Source organism: Copidosoma floridanum, unplaced genomic scaffold (genome assembly GCF_036245765.1).
Source record: "Copidosoma floridanum isolate Cflo_tuat_1 unplaced genomic scaffold, Cflo_Japanese_pri ptg000007l, whole genome shotgun sequence".
In the NCBI taxonomy this organism is placed as follows: domain Eukaryota; kingdom Metazoa; phylum Arthropoda; class Insecta; order Hymenoptera; family Encyrtidae; genus Copidosoma; species Copidosoma floridanum.
In genome coordinates this window covers 9,657,290-9,676,352 of record NW_028321884.1, presented here as the reverse complement: position 1 = coordinate 9,676,352, position 19,063 = coordinate 9,657,290, and the positions used below count along the sequence as shown (strand labels likewise).

The following is a 19,063-nucleotide window of genomic DNA, read 5'->3' as shown; positions in this document are numbered from 1 at the left end:
TGGCCGTGCACTCGGTGGGACGAGTTTTCGTTGCAATTCCGCATCGACCGCTCGATCGCGTTGTCCGACTCTCTTTGCAGATAATCACGCGTTAAAACGCTTTGCGAGGTGCAGGTACGCGTATACTTACATGGGCTGCGATTTTTTCGACAGAGTTATTGCGTTTCGAGAAACGCTCAGACTTTCGTTCATCGTCAAGTATAATTATCACAGTTGCGATACGTGATTCAGGTTAGAAGGGAGTTCTCCTTTGGGAATTTTCGGCAATTTTTCCAAGAAGCCTCGCGAACACAATGGGCTACTTAATGAATTTTTTTTTTTCCTTCTTTTTTCGTAGTCATGGACGATTACAGTTGGTTATTATTATCAACTGTCTCACGTAAGAAAATCGTAAAATAATAAGCCGAGTTTTCTAATACATCGGATAAGAAAATGGTTATGAAGAAACCAAAGATTTTAAAAAATAGATAAATGCGCGGGTATAATATTATTGACTTCTTGGCTCTTCATCCATAGATTGAATTTGCATTTAATTTTTTTTTCACTTGATGAATTTTTGAAATGAGTATACACAATTTATATATTTTTTTAAATATTTCTTTTTATTAAAAAATTGAAGAGTCTTTTCTTACTAAAATTAAGAAATAAAGAAAAATAGATAAGACATTTTTGTACAGAGAAAAAAACAATGATTTTTTTTTTTTTCACAACTCCAACGTTGATAGTGAACGAGCTTTGTGTGTTGAGAGTCCACAGTGCTTTATATACAAATAGATTGTACACACTAGGAAATTATATTTTATCTAATATAAAATGATAACAAAAAGAAATCATAAAAATAACATTACTATATATAATATAAAATGTGATTTATACACTAGTGGGAACAAAGTATGGAAATTCGTCCATACTTGAGTGAAAATATAGACGAAACTATAATTATATTTATATAAAACTCGACTTAATAAAAAATAAGAGATGTGAATATGGACAAGTTTTTTATTTTTTCATTTTATTATTATTTTTGATGTTATTGGCATGAGAACCGGCAAATTATCAATGAATAATATTTAATTTACATTAGACAGCTTGTAAAGGGCTGTTATTTTCAACAGGCTGTCAAGGAGAGGATATAAAATAACAAAAGAGAGAGAAGAGGCAAACAAGGAGTTATCTCTCTCTTGTCATTAAATCACGGATACTTATCTCCACGTTAAGATTTTAAACATTTTAAGATCGCTCGGCTATCCCCCTTTCACAAAGCGGTCTCCCTTTTTTACAAGAGCTATTACATTTATCATAAAAATTAGGAAATTCGATTATTGATGAATTCATTTACAATTATTATTATTAATATTTATTTTTATTTTATTTTTTTTTTCGCGAAAGAAACGTTTGTCGGGTGCTATTTTGATTCGCTTTCTCTAACAATCATCTGACAGTTACTACGTGAATGCCATACAAAGGCATCAAGTGAACAGCGACGTCAAATACGCACCTTCAAAACTTGCTATTGTAAGGTCTTTCGTTTTCCGGTGGCCACACATGCAGCACACTCTAACACCTTCCTCCCCGAGTTATGGCTCCCGTTTAAAGTACGGCGCTCTCTTTGTTTTTATCACTCGAGTAGTTCCCTATCCCGTCCGTATTTCCTTGATACTCATACTTCATATTTTTGTATATTTTTCACTCAATGTAGCTCCGACCAACTTTTCGTTCACGTGTTGCGTAAAAAATAAACGTCAATGATTATTAATATGGCGCGCGATCGTGTGTCTGGGTTTTTGTATCGTTTTTACATCTAAATGTATGTATTATCTTTTTTTATTTATCAATTCTTAGGGTACCAAAAAAGTGAAAAATTGAGTTTAATCAATAAAAATTTTTTTTTCAAAAATAATAAGAGTAAATACCGAGATAACAAATAATAAAGATAAATAATACCCTACGTAATAATAAAATTATCAAGAACACGCGATTTAGGACTTGGCACATTTTTTTAATATCCCCAGTAGTTCTCAACTTATGCAATAAAACAGATAATCAGTAGATTTGTTGAAGCTACGTTTTCAGAGTATGTCGGAGAGAGTTGGCGACATGTAGGTATATTGTGGTTAAATTCTTACGAGCAAAGTATATCTGCGTACATGTCACCAAGTCCCTTCGATACACTCTGAAAACGTAGCTTCGAAAAGTCTAATAATTATGTTCTTACTTATTGTTTTTTATGATCATTCAACACTAAAAACCTTAACAAACTTGACATTACAAAATTAACAAAAAAGAAAGAATAAAATTTATGAAATGACAAAAGTTGAGAATAACTGGGTCACTATATAGATGTACTAAAGGCGTAGTGAGTTTTTTTCAAAATGGCACGCGACATATTTTTTATTCTTTGGTAGATGAATCAAAGTTATATTTTACATGTACTCCTTTTATGAAAAAATCGTGAGAAAATTTTTAGTTATTTACGAAGACAGATATTTTTAAATCATTTGCTTATAAAACTTTACGCTAAAACATGCTAATTGGAAGTTAAATTTAACGGAAACGGTACTAAAAATATTCATTAAATTTAAAAAACTTATTTATGTAAACGTTAATAGCTTATATTTTAAATTTCAACAGTTTTGTAAGAAAATTATTTTTTGCGTAAAGTTCTGAAAAAATAAAAATATGTGCCAAGATCTGAATCGTTTTTTTTCTTTCTACTACCTAAAATATCGAAAAATAAAAGAAGATTTTTTTCATATTCATACGTAACGTAAGTTGATTAAAGTATTTAAAGATATATTATTATTATTATTATTATTACCATTACATATATATATATATATCCCCCTTCTGAGAAAATGTTTTGTTTAAATACATACATTTAGGTGTACAAACAATACAAAAACATAATCACGCGCGAGCACTCATATTGATAATTATTGACGTTCACTTTTTATGCAACATGTATACGAGAAGTTTTCGGGTGCTACATTGGCGAAAAGTGTATACAAAAGTTTTGAAGAAACTTGGGATAAAGAGAAGGGGTGAGAGAGAGAAAGAGACAAAGAGTGAGGTGAGTGAGGGTGTATACGGGAGATGCCGGCACTTAGTGAGATCGAAGGAACGGAGGTGATCAAGGGATTACTCTCGAGTGAATGTTAACAAAGAGAGGGTCCGTACTTTACGGGGCCATACACGGGGACTGGAAGGTGAGAGCTGTGCTGCAGTGTCCACCCAAACGAAAAAACCTCACAATTCTGCAAGTAATTGAAAGTGCATATACAACGCTAAAATATGCACCTTCAAAACTTGCTATTGTAAGGTCTTTCGTTTTCCGGTGGCCACACATGCAGCACACTCTAACACCTTCCTCCCCGAGTTATGGCTCCCGTTAAAAGTACGGCGCTCTCTTTGTTTTTATCACTCGAGTAGTTCCCTATCCCGTCCGTATTTCCTTGATACTCATACTTGATATTTTTGTATATTTTTCACTCAATGTAGCTCCGACCAACTTTTCGTTCACGTGTTGCGTAAAAAATAAACGTCAATGATTATTAATATGGCGCGCGATCGTGTGTCTGGGTTTTTGTATCGTTTTTACATCTAAATGTATGTATTATCTTTTTTTACTTATCAATTTTTAGGGTACCAAAAAAGTGAAAAATTGAGTTTAATCAATAAAAATTTTTTTTTCAAAAATAATAAGAGTAAATACCGAGATAACAAATAATAAAGATAAATAATACCCTACGTAATAATAAAATTATCAAGAACACGCGATTTAGGACTTGGCACATTTTTTTAATATCCCCAGTAGTTCTCAACTTATGCAATAAAACAGATAATCAGTAGATTTGTTGAAGCTACGTTTTCAGAGTATGTCGGAGAGAGTTGGCGACATATAGGTATATTGTGGTTAAATTCTTACGAGCAAAGTATATCTGCGTACATGTCACCAAGTCCCTTCGATACACTCTGAAAACGTAGCTTGGAAAAATCTAATAATTATGTTCTTACTTAATGTTTTTTTTTGATCATTCAACACTTAAAACCTTAACAAACTTGACATTACAAAATTAACAAAAAAGAAAGAATAAAATTTATGAAATGACAAAAGTTGAGAATAACTGGGTCACTATATAGATGTACTAAAGGCGTAGTGAGTTTTTTTCAAAATGGCACGCGACATATTTTTTATTCTTTGGTAGATGAATCAAAGTTGTATTTTACATATACTCCTTTTATGAAAAAATCGTGAGAAAATTTTTAGTTATTTACGAAGACAGATATTTTTAAATCATTTGCTTATAAAACTTTACGTTAAAACATGCTAATTGGAAGTTAAATTTAACGGAAACGGTACTACAAATATTCATAAAATTTTAAAAACTCATTTATGATAACGTTAATAGCTTATATTTTAAATTTCAACGGTTTTGTAAGATAATTATTTTTTGCATAAAGTTCTGAAAAAATAAAAATATGTGCCAAGATCTGAATCGTTATTTTTCTTTCTACTACCTAAAATATCGAAAAATAAAAGAAGATTTTTTTCATATTCATACGTTACGTAATTTGTTTTAAGAATTTAAAGATATATTATTATTATTATTAATATGTATATATATATGTTGCGATAATGTTCTGTTTTAATACATACATTTAGGTATTTAAACAATACAAAAACACAGTCACGCGCGAGCGCTCATATTGATAATTATTGACGTTCACTTTTTATGCAACATGTATACGAGAAGTTTTCGGGTGCTACATTGGCGAAAAGTGTATACAAAAGTTTTGAAGAAACTTGGGATAAAGAGAAGGGGTGAGAGAGAGAAAGAGACAAAGAGTGAGGTGAGTGAGGGTGTATACGGGAGATGCCGGCACTTAGTGAGATCGAAGGAACGGAGGTGATCAAGGGATTACTCTCGAGTGAATGTTAACAAAGAGAGGGTCCGTACTTTACGGGGCCATACACGGGGACTGGAAGGTGAGAGCTGTGCTGCAGTGTCCACCCAAACGAAAAAACCTTCCAAATCTGCAAGTCAGTGAAACCGCATATACGTCGCTGCTCTATTGATGCCCCTGTATGTGATTCATTCACGTAGTAACGATGAGATAATTGTCAAGATCGCGACATCAAAATAGCATCTGACGAAGGTTCCTTTCGCGTTCCGAAAATGTTTTCACCTTGGGCAGAAACACAAGTTGTAGTTTCTGCCCAAGGTGAGAACATTTTCGTCCCTCGGGCCCACTGCTATGCCCCAATGGCACACTCCCCGCCCGCCAATTACTTCCCGACAAAGTACGGGAAGAAACATTCTGACCCTGCCAGGCCCAAAGTTCGTTCCCGCTCTAGGGTGGAAAGTAATGGGCGGAAAGTGAGCCCTATGGCGTTATTACGCCCTAGGGCACACTTTCCACCCGCCATCTACTTTCCACCCTAGAGCGGGAACGAACTTTTCCCCCCTGGGGCATTTTTGAGGTGCCCCCAGTAGACCCGACAGGACTCGCCGCATAAGTTCCATCGCCCCGCAGCTACCTTACGTCCGCAAAAATCTGACGACGACTACCATTGGGCCTGGCAGGGCCAGAATGTTTCTTCCCGCCCGTGGGCGGAAAGTAATTGGCGGGCGGAGAGTGTGCCGTAAGGCGCACAACACTGCGCCAGAGGGGGGAAATGGTAGTTGTCGTCGGATAAGTGGGACGGCCCGAGGTAGCTGCGGACCGATGTCGCATATGCGCCGAGTCCTATACTTCCTACTGAGGGAACACCAGACTCTCAAAAATGCCTTAGGTAGGGAAGTAAAATTAATTAAATAATAATAATAATTGTAAATGAATGGCCAAAAGCGACAACCGAATATATGCTGAAGTATACCTGTACGTATATTGTATAGGTGTACCTCAGCCTATAATTGGGTATCACTTTGGCCAACGCAACCTAATGTAATACTTTTTTTTTTCTTCTCTTCAATGATGTTCCAAAAAAAAGGACGACTACTCTGTGAAAGCGGGATAACCGAGAAATCTTGACAAGCTGATATACAAGCGTAATATCAATTTGAATAATTTCATTTTTTTCTCTTTCTTCCTCACAATCTGTTTGCCTCCCGTTGTTAATTTTTTACAAAAGTCTATCCTTCCCTGTCTCTTCTATTGTTATACATCTTCTCCTTAAACCAATAACAACCCCCACAAGCACAGAAGGAAAGGACGCGATCGAGGGATATCTCTTTCGGTCGTCGATACACATAATAATAATAATAATAATCATAAAAATAATATCATCTATAGTAATGCAATTTAAAAAAAGTCGATAAGCGTCGTTGCGCTCCCTTTCCTTCTCTTGCCGCTCGTCTCTCTTACGGCTCGTATTTTTTCTTTTCTTTTTTTTTATCTACTATACGCAGTGCCTCGCGCGATTTGTTTAAACTATACCTTAATTTAAAATATATGCTCATTTATAATATGTATAAACTATATACAACATTGTCTCATGTCTCTATATAGGTATGTGAGTGCGCCCTCCTTCAGAGCCACGGGGAAGGGCGCGCGTTACGCATAATTTCTGTACTTATTTTAATTACTAATAATTACTAATTAGCAGTGGCAAGCTGGCCAGCTGGCTTGAGTCTCTATAAGCACCATATCAAGATTTCACCAGTAAAAGTCACTACAAACCCTCGACGAATTTAGATAGCTGATCCTGCGGCGTCATGGGGGTAATGTCGTTGCCGTCTTGGCCACCAACGGCAGCGTTCGCCGCCGCAGGCGACTGATGAAGGGGCAACTGGACACCCGGATGCGGTCCAGGCTGTCCTGGTTGACCACCGGCCGTCGCTTGGCTCAACTGCGACAGCATCATCTCACTGGGGCCACCGAGCTCGTGTGCCGGCGAATGTGTGGGCGTGCCGCCCGCGTGACCTGGATGATGGTGAGGCGAGGGTACGGGGCCAGCGCGGGGCGAGGGAACGGGCTGATTTCGCGGAGACGGTACCGGTTGGGGCGATCGTATAGGAGGTGGCGAGCGTACCGATTGCATCAGTTGCTGCTGCACCGAAGAGATTCCCGGAGGTCCCATCACGCCCTGGGGAGACGGGACCGGCGGTGGCGTCAGTTTAAGTCCCGGCTGTACGTAGCCCTGTTCGTTGAATCCACTGTAACCTGTGACAATGAAATCGCATTGTCATTTTCATCATCTCATTCGATTGTTTCGTTACATTATTATGTTGAAATTGAAAAAAAAAAGTTTCGACAAACTTACCCAGCATTGGAGGCCTGATGGGTCTCTGCTGGCCGTAGGGAGGTGCGGATGGCTGAGTGAAGGGCTGCGAGCCCACGACAGATGCCGCCGCCGCGGCTGCTGCCTGTTGCTGGGCAGCGTTCTGCTGCTGTTGCCTCTGTATCATGAGTAACTGTTGCTGTTTCAGCCACTGAGGATTGTGTTGCATGTTCATTTGCTGCTGGCTCTGCTGCTGTTGCTGCTGCAAAGCGAGGGCCTGCTTTTCATAAATAGTATGGGGTTTTGACACATTATTATGGATCAAGCATCGTGTTAAAGCTGCTGTTAGAATCACTTAGTAGCAATAAAAAATTTAAAAAAATATCAAATACTGCGGTAAAGTATAACTTACTTGGCGTTGTTTGATGAATGCAGCCATAAGAGGTGGGTTACTTTTGAGTATGTGCAATATTTGGTTTTGCTGCTCGGGCGTGTTGGGGCTTTTGAGTGTTTGCATCAACTGCTGCAGAGCTTGTTTTCCCGCAACATTCTGGCCCACTTGTCCCGCAGAACCCAACATACCGGGTTTCCGAGCCATTTGACCTCCAATAACAGCCATTCCTGGCTGAATTTGTTGTTGAGGCTGCGGTTGTTGCTGCTGCTGCTGTGGAGGGAGAAGCTGCGGGGCTTGCTGCCGTAGGCTAGCATTTTGTTGCATCACTGCATTTGGTTGATATCTAAAGTTCAGTGTACTATTGCTACAAGTAAAAAAATTAAATTAAAGATTAGTAATATTCATTAAAAAAAAAAAATTAAAAATTTCACGAATCAAGATTATTACCAGCCAATACTTACTTTGGCCACTGATCCATGGGTAAAAGATGTGCGCCACCGGGATTAGCCATCTGTACGGGCATTGGCCTTTGCATCTGAGGCGGAGGCATGACGCCACCTGGTTTTCCGGCAACCGCGCCCATATTAACCCCGAGACCACCAACGCCGACTCCGCCTGGCGTCACCTTGCCGTAACCGACGACATGTGGTGCTTGCTGTCTTGCTGCTTCTTCCTGCACTTGCTTAACCACCTGGAGAACGTGAGCAGGAGGCGTTTGCGTACCGGGTTTCATGCCGATACCAGGCTGATGGTGTGGCGACGGCAGTGACGTTGGACTTATGCCTGGCTTCATCGTTACGCCCGAGGGCATCGTCGTGTTCACTGGTGTCGAGCCTGTTTGCATGCTCAATTCGGAGCCTGCTGAGCGAGTATTTGTCATCACAGCCATACGTCGCCTAGAAATTTTTAAAATGTGGCCATTAAATACAATTCACTCCTTTGGAGTTACATTAGTATGACGCTTAAAGTGAAAAAGATTTTCACAATCAAGTATATTAAACGACAAACACGTAAATGGAAGCATTATATTAGTAAAGAAGATAAAAGTTATTAGGCATCAAAGAACTCAAGGATTAATAAACATTAAAACGTCGCGCGCGCATCTCAACCTTGAAGATATTTTTAGACATTTAGTGCTAATGAAATTCTCGGTTTTGCTGGCATTCAATGATACTGGTATGCAACCAAGAAATATTTTGAATCGGTATAATAAACTTGAAATCGCTTGAATTATTTTCTTTCTTCAAATTGATACCCATAGCGTTTATTTTCCCAAGAATATCTAGTAATGTATAATAAACGAAAATTACTTTATCAATTGAGCCTGCTGCAGACGGTGGTGTTGTTGTTGTTGCTTCAGTTTTTGTTTGATGTTGAAACAGTAAGGCACTGGACATTTTGGTTCAGGACAAGAGCGTGCATGATGGCAGACAAGAGCAATGAGCTGTTTGCAAATCGGACAGCCACCGTTCTTTTTTCGCTTGCACGTCTTTACGTGATTGACCACTCGCTTCATCCTCTGGCAGCTGGCTAACCGGCAATTGGCGTCTTTGCATTGACATGCGTGCACCAAAGATTGTATGCACCTTTGTAACGAAAACTTTCGCGATTCCTGTTGGCAAAACAAATTGAATGACGGTTAGATATAATTCAAACGCTAATAATTTTACTGAAAGTTAACTTTCAACGACAAAAAACATTGCATACACCTACGTACATTTAAATACAAAATAGCTATAGATGTACAAAGATGAATATGAAAATGACGGTACTGTGCGAAGAAAAAAAAAAAAAAAAAAAAAAAAAAAAAAAAAAAAAAAAAAGAAAAAAAGTTATATTAAAAACAAAATACGTACTATTGCATTTACTTGTTTTGCATCTGCCGGCGACGATCCATCGTCCAAATCCAAACCAAGTTTTTCCATGGGATGTGGATGACCTTCCGTTTCTTTACAACTTAGACATAAATCAAAATCCTGAAAAAGAATGTTGAAAGAATGTGATTTTTGTTTCCAAAGCAAAAATAATACGCTGTAGCAGACAAAAATCATACTTACATCGCAAACCGCGCAGTGATACCTTGTGTCGATGTGATCCTTACTATATATAAGTATAGCCCATTCATGCCGTGTACGAATTTTTTAAGGTAAAATTGTACGTTGGACTTGGAATGGGCAAATTACTTTAAGTCCCACTAGACACCTAAGCGTTACAATTCACACTTAGGTAACACTGGGACTAGTAACATTTTATTAATCAAACTACTACTGCTCACCTTGAAGTCCAATACTATTCGTTCTTGCATGCCCTTTTCTAGCATCTTTTTGTACCAATCTTGTAACCTTTTAGGCTTCGGTATTCTCTGATCGCCAGGATGACAGAAGAAAATATATATTTTAAAAATAATTACTACAAAAATAAGTAGACTTTTACTTGGTTCTATTGTCTTCTATTCATGCATAATATAATTACATACGGACATATCGATTGCACTTGGAGGAGGTTATTCAGATTTTTTACCCAAATTAAGAAAGCAAAATACGATAAAAAACAAAAATTTAACGATTCTTAGAATCGTAAAAATGTAAGTACGTTTGAAGAGAAAATTTTCTCCAAGGGCTTAAAGATATATCGGTTGAAATACGTACAATTTTGTATGTATGAAATCGAATATTAATAAAAAAAATGTTGGCATGAATATTTTTACTGACCTGTTCTGGTACGAGAAGTACTTAGCGTCCCTTGCTATCGTACACAATTGCTTGCCGAAACAGCACATAACTTGTGGATTGAACGTATATTTTCTGCCGCAACAGTATCCCAGCGCGTGCATCACAGGATCAATTTCTTTTTCAAAGACTTCCGATAACTGCAAAAATACAACATGTAAATGATTACAAAAAAGTTACACTATAGCATGAAAATTACCTTGAAGACACAAAATTAAAAGCTGCTTACCTTTGTACAGTATCTATAAACCTTGGAAGTCAGAGCCAAGTTTTCTAATACATCGGATAAGAAAATGGTTATGAAGAAACCAAAGATTTTAAAAAATAGATAAATGCGCGGGTATAATATTATTGACTTCTTGGCTCTTCATCCATAGATTGAATTTGCATTTAATTTTTTTTTCACTTGATGAATTTTTGAAATGAGTATACACAATTTATATATTTTTTTAAATATTTCTTTTTATTAAAAAATTGAAGAGTCTTTTCTTACTAAAATTAAGAAATAAAGAAAAATAGATAAGACATTTTTGTACAGAGAAAAAAACAATGATTTTTTTTTTTTTCACAACTCCAACGTTGATAGTGAACGAGCTTTGTGTGTTGAGAGTCCACAGTGCTTTATATACAAATAGATTGTACACACTAGGAAATTATATTTTATCTAATATAAAATGATAACAAAAAGAAATCATAAAAATAACATTACTATATATAATATAAAATGTGATTTATACACTAGTGGGAACAAAGTATGGAAATTCGTCCATACTTGAGTGAAAATATAGACGAAACTATAATTATATTTATATAAAACTCGACTTAATAAAAAATAAGAGATGTGAATATGGACAAGTTTTTTATTTTTTCATTTTATTATTATTTTTGATGTTATTGGCATGAGAACCGGCAAATTATCAATGAATAATATTTAATTTACATTAGACAGCTTGTAAAGGGCTGTTATTTTCAACAGGCTGTCAAGGAGAGGATATAAAATAACAAAAGAGAGAGAAGAGGCAAACAAGGAGTTATCTCTCTCTTGTCATTAAATCACGGATACTTATCTCCACGTTAAGATTTTAAACATTTTAAGATCGCTCGGCTATCCCCCTTTCACAAAGCGGTCTCCCTTTTTTACAAGAGCTATTACATTTATCATAAAAATTAGGAAATTCGATTATTGATGAATTCATTTACAATTATTATTATTAATATTTATTTTTATTTTATTTTTTTTTTCGCGAAAGAAACGTTTGTCGGGTGCTATTTTGATTCGCTTTCTCTAACAATCATCTGACAGTTACTACGTGAATGCCATACAAAGGCATCAAGTGAACAGCGACGTCAAATACGCACCTTCAAAACTTGCTATTGTAAGGTCTTTCGTTTTCCGGTGGCCACACATGCAGCACACTCTAACACCTTCCTCCCCGAGTTATGGCTCCCGTTTAAAGTACGGCGCTCTCTTTGTTTTTATCACTCGAGTAGTTCCCTATCCCGTCCGTATTTCCTTGATACTCATACTTCATATTTTTGTATATTTTTCACTCAATGTAGCTCCGACCAACTTTTCGTTCACGTGTTGCGTAAAAAATAAACGTCAATGATTATTAATATGGCGCGCGATCGTGTGTCTGGGTTTTTGTATCGTTTTTACATCTAAATGTATGTATTATCTTTTTTTATTTATCAATTCTTAGGGTACCAAAAAAGTGAAAAATTGAGTTTAATCAATAAAAATTTTTTTTTCAAAAATAATAAGAGTAAATACCGAGATAACAAATAATAAAGATAAATAATACCCTACGTAATAATAAAATTATCAAGAACACGCGATTTAGGACTTGGCACATTTTTTTAATATCCCCAGTAGTTCTCAACTTATGCAATAAAACAGATAATCAGTAGATTTGTTGAAGCTACGTTTTCAGAGTATGTCGGAGAGAGTTGGCGACATATAGGTATATTGTGGTTAAATTCTTACGAGCAAAGTATATCTGCGTACATGTCACCAAGTCCCTTCGATACACTCTGAAAACGTAGCTTGGAAAAATCTAATAATTATGTTCTTACTTAATGTTTTTTTTTGATCATTCAACACTTAAAACCTTAACAAACTTGACATTACAAAATTAACAAAAAAGAAAGAATAAAATTTATGAAATGACAAAAGTTGAGAATAACTGGGTCACTATATAGATGTACTAAAGGCGTAGTGAGTTTTTTTCAAAATGGCACGCGACATATTTTTTATTCTTTGGTAGATGAATCAAAGTTGTATTTTACATATACTCCTTTTATGAAAAAATCGTGAGAAAATTTTTAGTTATTTACGAAGACAGATATTTTTAAATCATTTGCTTATAAAACTTTACGTTAAAACATGCTAATTGGAAGTTAAATTTAACGGAAACGGTACTACAAATATTCATAAAATTTTAAAAACTCATTTATGATAACGTTAATAGCTTATATTTTAAATTTCAACGGTTTTGTAAGATAATTATTTTTTGCATAAAGTTCTGAAAAAATAAAAATATGTGCCAAGATCTGAATCGTTATTTTTCTTTCTACTACCTAAAATATCGAAAAATAAAAGAAGATTTTTTTCATATTCATACGTTACGTAATTTGTTTTAAGAATTTAAAGATATATTATTATTATTATTAATATGTATATATATATGTTGCGATAATGTTCTGTTTTAATACATACATTTAGGTATTTAAACAATACAAAAACACAGTCACGCGCGAGCGCTCATATTGATAATTATTGACGTTCACTTTTTATGCAACATGTATACGAGAAGTTTTCGGGTGCTACATTGGCGAAAAGTGTATACAAAAGTTTTGAAGAAACTTGGGATAAAGAGAAGGGGTGAGAGAGAGAAAGAGACAAAGAGTGAGGTGAGTGAGGGTGTATACGGGAGATGCCGGCACTTAGTGAGATCGAAGGAACGGAGGTGATCAAGGGATTACTCTCGAGTGAATGTTAACAAAGAGAGGGTCCGTACTTTACGGGGCCATACACGGGGACTGGAAGGTGAGAGCTGTGCTGCAGTGTCCACCCAAACGAAAAAACCTTCCAAATCTGCAAGTCAGTGAAACCGCATATACGTCGCTGCTCTATTGATGCCCCTGTATGTGATTCATTCACGTAGTAACGATGAGATAATTGTCAAGATCGCGACATCAAAATAGCATCTGACGAAGGTTCCTTTCGCGTTCCGAAAATGTTTTCACCTTGGGCAGAAACACAAGTTGTAGTTTCTGCCCAAGGTGAGAACATTTTCGTCCCTCGGGCCCACTGCTATGCCCCAATGGCACACTCCCCGCCCGCCAATTACTTCCCGACAAAGTACGGGAAGAAACATTCTGACCCTGCCAGGCCCAAAGTTCGTTCCCGCTCTAGGGTGGAAAGTAATGGGCGGAAAGTGAGCCCTATGGCGTTATTACGCCCTAGGGCACACTTTCCACCCGCCATCTACTTTCCACCCTAGAGCGGGAACGAACTTTTCCCCCCTGGGGCATTTTTGAGGTGCCCCCAGTAGACCCGACAGGACTCGCCGCATAAGTTCCATCGCCCCGCAGCTACCTTACGTCCGCAAAAATCTGACGACGACTACCATTGGGCCTGGCAGGGCCAGAATGTTTCTTCCCGCCCGTGGGCGGAAAGTAATTGGCGGGCGGAGAGTGTGCCGTAAGGCGCACAACACTGCGCCAGAGGGGGGAAATGGTAGTTGTCGTCGGATAAGTGGGACGGCCCGAGGTAGCTGCGGACCGATGTCGCATATGCGCCGAGTCCTATACTTCCTACTGAGGGAACACCAGACTCTCAAAAATGCCTTAGGTAGGGAAGTAAAATTAATTAAATAATAATAATAATTGTAAATGAATGGCCAAAAGCGACAACCGAATATATGCTGAAGTATACCTGTACGTATATTGTATAGGTGTACCTCAGCCTATAATTGGGTATCACTTTGGCCAACGCAACCTAATGTAATACTTTTTTTTTTCTTCTCTTCAATGATGTTCCAAAAAAAAGGACGACTACTCTGTGAAAGCGGGATAACCGAGAAATCTTGACAAGCTGATATACAAGCGTAATATCAATTTGAATAATTTCATTTTTTTCTCTTTCTTCCTCACAATCTGTTTGCCTCCCGTTGTTAATTTTTTACAAAAGTCTATCCTTCCCTGTCTCTTCTATTGTTATACATCTTCTCCTTAAACCAATAACAACCCCCACAAGCACAGAAGGAAAGGACGCGATCGAGGGATATCTCTTTCGGTCGTCGATACACATAATAATAATAATAATAATCATAAAAATAATATCATCTATAGTAATGCAATTTAAAAAAAGTCGATAAGCGTCGTTGCGCTCCCTTTCCTTCTCTTGCCGCTCGTCTCTCTTACGGCTCGTATTTTTTCTTTTCTTTTTTTTTATCTACTATACGCAGTGCCTCGCGCGATTTGTTTAAACTATACCTTAATTTAAAATATATGCTCATTTATAATATGTATAAACTATATACAACATTGTCTCATGTCTCTATATAGGTATGTGAGTGCGCCCTCCTTCAGAGCCACGGGGAAGGGCGCGCGTTACGCATAATTTCTGTACTTATTTTAATTACTAATAATTACTAATTAGCAGTGGCAAGCTGGCCAGCTGGCTTGAGTCTCTATAAGCACCATATCAAGATTTCACCAGTAAAAGTCACTACAAACCCTCGACGAATTTAGATAGCTGATCCTGCGGCGTCATGGGGGTAATGTCGTTGCCGTCTTGGCCACCAACGGCAGCGTTCGCCGCCGCAGGCGACTGATGAAGGGGCAACTGGACACCCGGATGCGGTCCAGGCTGTCCTGGTTGACCACCGGCCGTCGCTTGGCTCAACTGCGACAGCATCATCTCACTGGGGCCACCGAGCTCGTGTGCCGGCGAATGTGTGGGCGTGCCGCCCGCGTGACCTGGATGATGGTGAGGCGAGGGTACGGGGCCAGCGCGGGGCGAGGGAACGGGCTGATTTCGCGGAGACGGTACCGGTTGGGGCGATCGTATAGGAGGTGGCGAGCGTACCGATTGCATCAGTTGCTGCTGCACCGAAGAGATTCCCGGAGGTCCCATCACGCCCTGGGGAGACGGGACCGGCGGTGGCGTCAGTTTAAGTCCCGGCTGTACGTAGCCCTGTTCGTTGAATCCACTGTAACCTGTGACAATGAAATCGCATTGTCATTTTCATCATCTCATTCGATTGTTTCGTTACATTATTATGTTGAAATTGAAAAAAAAAAGTTTCGACAAACTTACCCAGCATTGGAGGCCTGATGGGTCTCTGCTGGCCGTAGGGAGGTGCGGATGGCTGAGTGAAGGGCTGCGAGCCCACGACAGATGCCGCCGCCGCGGCTGCTGCCTGTTGCTGGGCAGCGTTCTGCTGCTGTTGCCTCTGTATCATGAGTAACTGTTGCTGTTTCAGCCACTGAGGATTGTGTTGCATGTTCATTTGCTGCTGGCTCTGCTGCTGTTGCTGCTGCAAAGCGAGGGCCTGCTTTTCATAAATAGTATGGGGTTTTGACACATTATTATGGATCAAGCATCGTGTTAAAGCTGCTGTTAGAATCACTTAGTAGCAATAAAAAATTTAAAAAAATATCAAATACTGCGGTAAAGTATAACTTACTTGGCGTTGTTTGATGAATGCAGCCATAAGAGGTGGGTTACTTTTGAGTATGTGCAATATTTGGTTTTGCTGCTCGGGCGTGTTGGGGCTTTTGAGTGTTTGCATCAACTGCTGCAGAGCTTGTTTTCCCGCAACATTCTGGCCCACTTGTCCCGCAGAACCCAACATACCGGGTTTCCGAGCCATTTGACCTCCAATAACAGCCATTCCTGGCTGAATTTGTTGTTGAGGCTGCGGTTGTTGCTGCTGCTGCTGTGGAGGGAGAAGCTGCGGGGCTTGCTGCCGTAGGCTAGCATTTTGTTGCATCACTGCATTTGGTTGATATCTAAAGTTCAGTGTACTATTGCTACAAGTAAAAAAATTAAATTAAAGATTAGTAATATTCATTAAAAAAAAAAAATTAAAAATTTCACGAATCAAGATTATTACCAGCCAATACTTACTTTGGCCACTGATCCATGGGTAAAAGATGTGCGCCACCGGGATTAGCCATCTGTACGGGCATTGGCCTTTGCATCTGAGGCGGAGGCATGACGCCACCTGGTTTTCCGGCAACCGCGCCCATATTAACCCCGAGACCACCAACGCCGACTCCGCCTGGCGTCACCTTGCCGTAACCGACGACATGTGGTGCTTGCTGTCTTGCTGCTTCTTCCTGCACTTGCTTAACCACCTGGAGAACGTGAGCAGGAGGCGTTTGCGTACCGGGTTTCATGCCGATACCAGGCTGATGGTGTGGCGACGGCAGTGACGTTGGACTTATGCCTGGCTTCATCGTTACGCCCGAGGGCATCGTCGTGTTCACTGGTGTCGAGCCTGTTTGCATGCTCAATTCGGAGCCTGCTGAGCGAGTATTTGTCATCACAGCCATACGTCGCCTAGAAATTTTTAAAATGTGGCCATTAAATACAATTCACTCCTTTGGAGTTACATTAGTATGACGCTTAAAGTGAAAAAGATTTTCACAATCAAGTATATTAAACGACAAACACGTAAATGGAAGCATTATATTAGTAAAGAAGATAAAAGTTATTAGGCATCAAAGAACTCAAGGATTAATAAACATTAAAACGTCGCGCGCGCATCTCAACCTTGAAGATATTTTTAGACATTTAGTGCTAATGAAATTCTCGGTTTTGCTGGCATTCAATGATACTGGTATGCAACCAAGAAATATTTTGAATCGGTATAATAAACTTGAAATCGCTTGAATTATTTTCTTTCTTCAAATTGATACCCATAGCGTTTATTTTCCCAAGAATATCTAGTAATGTATAATAAACGAAAATTACTTTATCAATTGAGCCTGCTGCAGACGGTGGTGTTGTTGTTGTTGCTTCAGTTTTTGTTTGATGTTGAAACAGTAAGGCACTGGACATTTTGGTTCAGGACAAGAGCGTGCATGATGGCAGACAAGAGCAATGAGCTGTTTGCAAATCGGACAGCCACCGTTCTTTTTTCGCTTGCACGTCTTTACGTGATTGACCACTCGCTTCATCCTCTGGCAGCTGGCTAACCGGCAATTGGCGTCTTTGCATTGACATGCGTGCACCAAAGATTGTATGCACCTTTGTAACGAAAACTTTCGCGATTCCTGTTGGCAAAACAAATTGAATGACGGTTAGATATAATTCAAACGCTAATAATTTTACTGAAAGTTAACTTTCAACGACAAAAAACATTGCATACACCTACGTACATTTAAATACAAAATAGCTATAGATGTACAAAGATGAATATGAAAATGACGGTACTGTGAAAAAAAAAAAAAAAAAAAAAAAAAAAAAAAAAAAAAAAAAAAGAAAAAGAAAAAAAGTTATATTAAAAACAAAATACGTACTATTGCATTTACTTGTTTTGCATCTGCCGGCGACGATCCATCGTCCAAATCCAAACCAAGTTTTTCCATGGGATGTGGATGACCTTCCGTTTCTTTACAACTTAGACATAAATCAAAATCCTGAAAAAGAATGTTGAAAGAATGTGATTTTTGTTTCCAAAGCAAAAATAATACGCTGTAGCAGACAAAAATCATACTTACATCGCAAACCGCGCAGTGATACCTTGTGTCGATGTGATCCTTACTATATATAAGTATAGCCCATTCATGCCGTGTACGAATTTTTTAAGGTAAAATTGTACGTTGGACTTGGAATGGGCAAATTACTTTAAGTCCCACTAGACACCTAAGCGTTACAATTCACACTTAGGTAACACTGGGACTAGTAACATTTTATTAATCAAACTACTACTGCTCACCTTGAAGTCCAATACTATTCGTTCTTGCATGCCCTTTTCTAGCATCTTTTTGTACCAATCTTGTAACCTTTTAGGCTTCGGTATTCTCTGATCGCCAGGATGACAGAAGAAAATATATATTTTAAAAATAATTACTACAAAAATAAGTAGACTTTTACTTGGTTCTATTGTCTTCTATTCATGCATAATATAATTACATACGGACATATCGATTGCACTTGGAGGAGGTTATTCAGATTTTTTACCCAAATTAAGAAAGCAAAATACGATAAAAAACAAAAATTTAACGATTCTTAGAATCGTAAAAATGTAAGTACGTTTGAAGAGAAAATTTTCTCCAAGGGCTTAAAGATATATCGGTTGAAATACGTACAATTTTGTATGTATGAAATCGAATATTAATAAAAAAAATGTTGGCATGAATATTTTTACTGACCTGTTCTGGTACGAGAAGTACTTAGCGTCCCTTGCTATCGTACACAATTGCTTGCCGAAACAGCACATAACTTGTGGATTGAACGTATATTTTCTGCCGCAACAGTATCCCAGCGCGTGCATCACAGGATCAATTTCTTTTTCAAAGACTTCCGATAACTGCAAAAATACAACATGTAAATGATTACAAAAAAGTTACACTATAGCATGAAAATTACCTTGAAGACACAAAATTAAAAGCTGCTTACCTTTGTACAGTATCTATAAACCTTGGAAGTCAGAGCCAAGTTTTCTAATACATCGGATAAGAAAATGGTTATGAAGAAAC

At 38.1% G+C, this 19,063-nt stretch overlaps 2 protein-coding genes across 6 annotated transcripts; both read right to left on the bottom strand.

The window, feature by feature from the left end:
* Positions 1 to 575: 575 nt before the first annotated feature.
* On the bottom strand, positions 576 to 10,630 carry LOC149375371 (CREB-binding protein-like). 3 transcript variants are annotated; one of them, XM_089589060.1, is made up of 9 exons: positions 10,575 to 10,630; positions 10,328 to 10,485; positions 9,674 to 9,978; positions 9,473 to 9,592; positions 8,927 to 9,228; positions 8,078 to 8,512; positions 7,635 to 7,980; positions 7,265 to 7,499; positions 576 to 7,164 (listed from the first exon to the last, which is right to left on the bottom strand). In XM_089589060.1, the coding sequence occupies exons 4-9, from the start codon at positions 9,539 to 9,541 to the stop codon at positions 6,674 to 6,676; spliced, it is 1,878 nt and encodes a 625-aa protein (XP_089445186.1). In that variant the 5' UTR covers positions 9,542 to 9,592; positions 9,674 to 9,978; positions 10,328 to 10,485; positions 10,575 to 10,630; the 3' UTR covers positions 576 to 6,673. The 3 variants fall into 3 exon arrangements, with proteins under 3 accessions (XP_089445186.1, XP_089445187.1, XP_089445185.1); XM_089589061.1 differs by having other exon boundaries at positions 7,265 to 7,484; XM_089589059.1 differs by having other exon boundaries at positions 7,265 to 7,502; positions 10,575 to 10,623.
* Positions 10,631 to 10,781: 151 nt separating this feature from the next.
* LOC149375370 (CREB-binding protein-like) lies at positions 10,782 to 19,039 on the bottom strand. 3 transcript variants are annotated; one of them, XM_089589190.1, is made up of 9 exons: positions 18,984 to 19,039; positions 18,737 to 18,894; positions 18,083 to 18,387; positions 17,882 to 18,001; positions 17,334 to 17,635; positions 16,485 to 16,919; positions 16,042 to 16,387; positions 15,672 to 15,906; positions 10,782 to 15,571 (listed from the first exon to the last, which is right to left on the bottom strand). In XM_089589190.1, exons 4-9 carry the CDS (start codon positions 17,948 to 17,950, stop codon positions 15,081 to 15,083), a joined length of 1,878 nt encoding a protein of 625 aa, XP_089445316.1. In that variant the 5' UTR covers positions 17,951 to 18,001; positions 18,083 to 18,387; positions 18,737 to 18,894; positions 18,984 to 19,039; the 3' UTR covers positions 10,782 to 15,080. The 3 variants fall into 3 exon arrangements, with proteins under 3 accessions (XP_089445316.1, XP_089445317.1, XP_089445315.1); XM_089589191.1 differs by having other exon boundaries at positions 15,672 to 15,891; XM_089589189.1 differs by having other exon boundaries at positions 15,672 to 15,909; positions 18,984 to 19,032.
* Between the last annotated feature and the right edge of the window lie 24 nt (positions 19,040 to 19,063).

What these genes read in the sequence shown, in the direction of transcription:
- LOC149375371 (XM_089589059.1), bottom strand. Translation starts at nt 9,541, where the DNA reads ATGGAAAAACTTGGTTTGGATTTGGACGATGGATCGTCGCCGGCAGAT. An exon ending in CCCATGGATCAGTGGCCAAA is followed by an intron (nt 7,981 to 8,077) that starts GTAAGTATTGGC and finishes TTTTACTTGTAG; the next exon opens with CAATAGTACACTGAACTTTA. An exon ending in CATTCATCAAACAACGCCAA is followed by an intron (nt 7,503 to 7,634) that starts GTAAGTTATACT and finishes ATTTATGAAAAG; the next exon opens with CAGGCCCTCGCTTTGCAGCA.
- LOC149375370 (XM_089589189.1), bottom strand. Translation starts at nt 17,950, where the DNA reads ATGGAAAAACTTGGTTTGGATTTGGACGATGGATCGTCGCCGGCAGAT. An exon ending in CAGCAGGCTCAATTGATAAA is followed by an intron (nt 16,920 to 17,333) that starts GTAATTTTCGTT and finishes AAAAATTTCTAG; the next exon opens with GCGACGTATGGCTGTGATGA. An exon ending in CATTCATCAAACAACGCCAA is followed by an intron (nt 15,910 to 16,041) that starts GTAAGTTATACT and finishes ATTTATGAAAAG; the next exon opens with CAGGCCCTCGCTTTGCAGCA.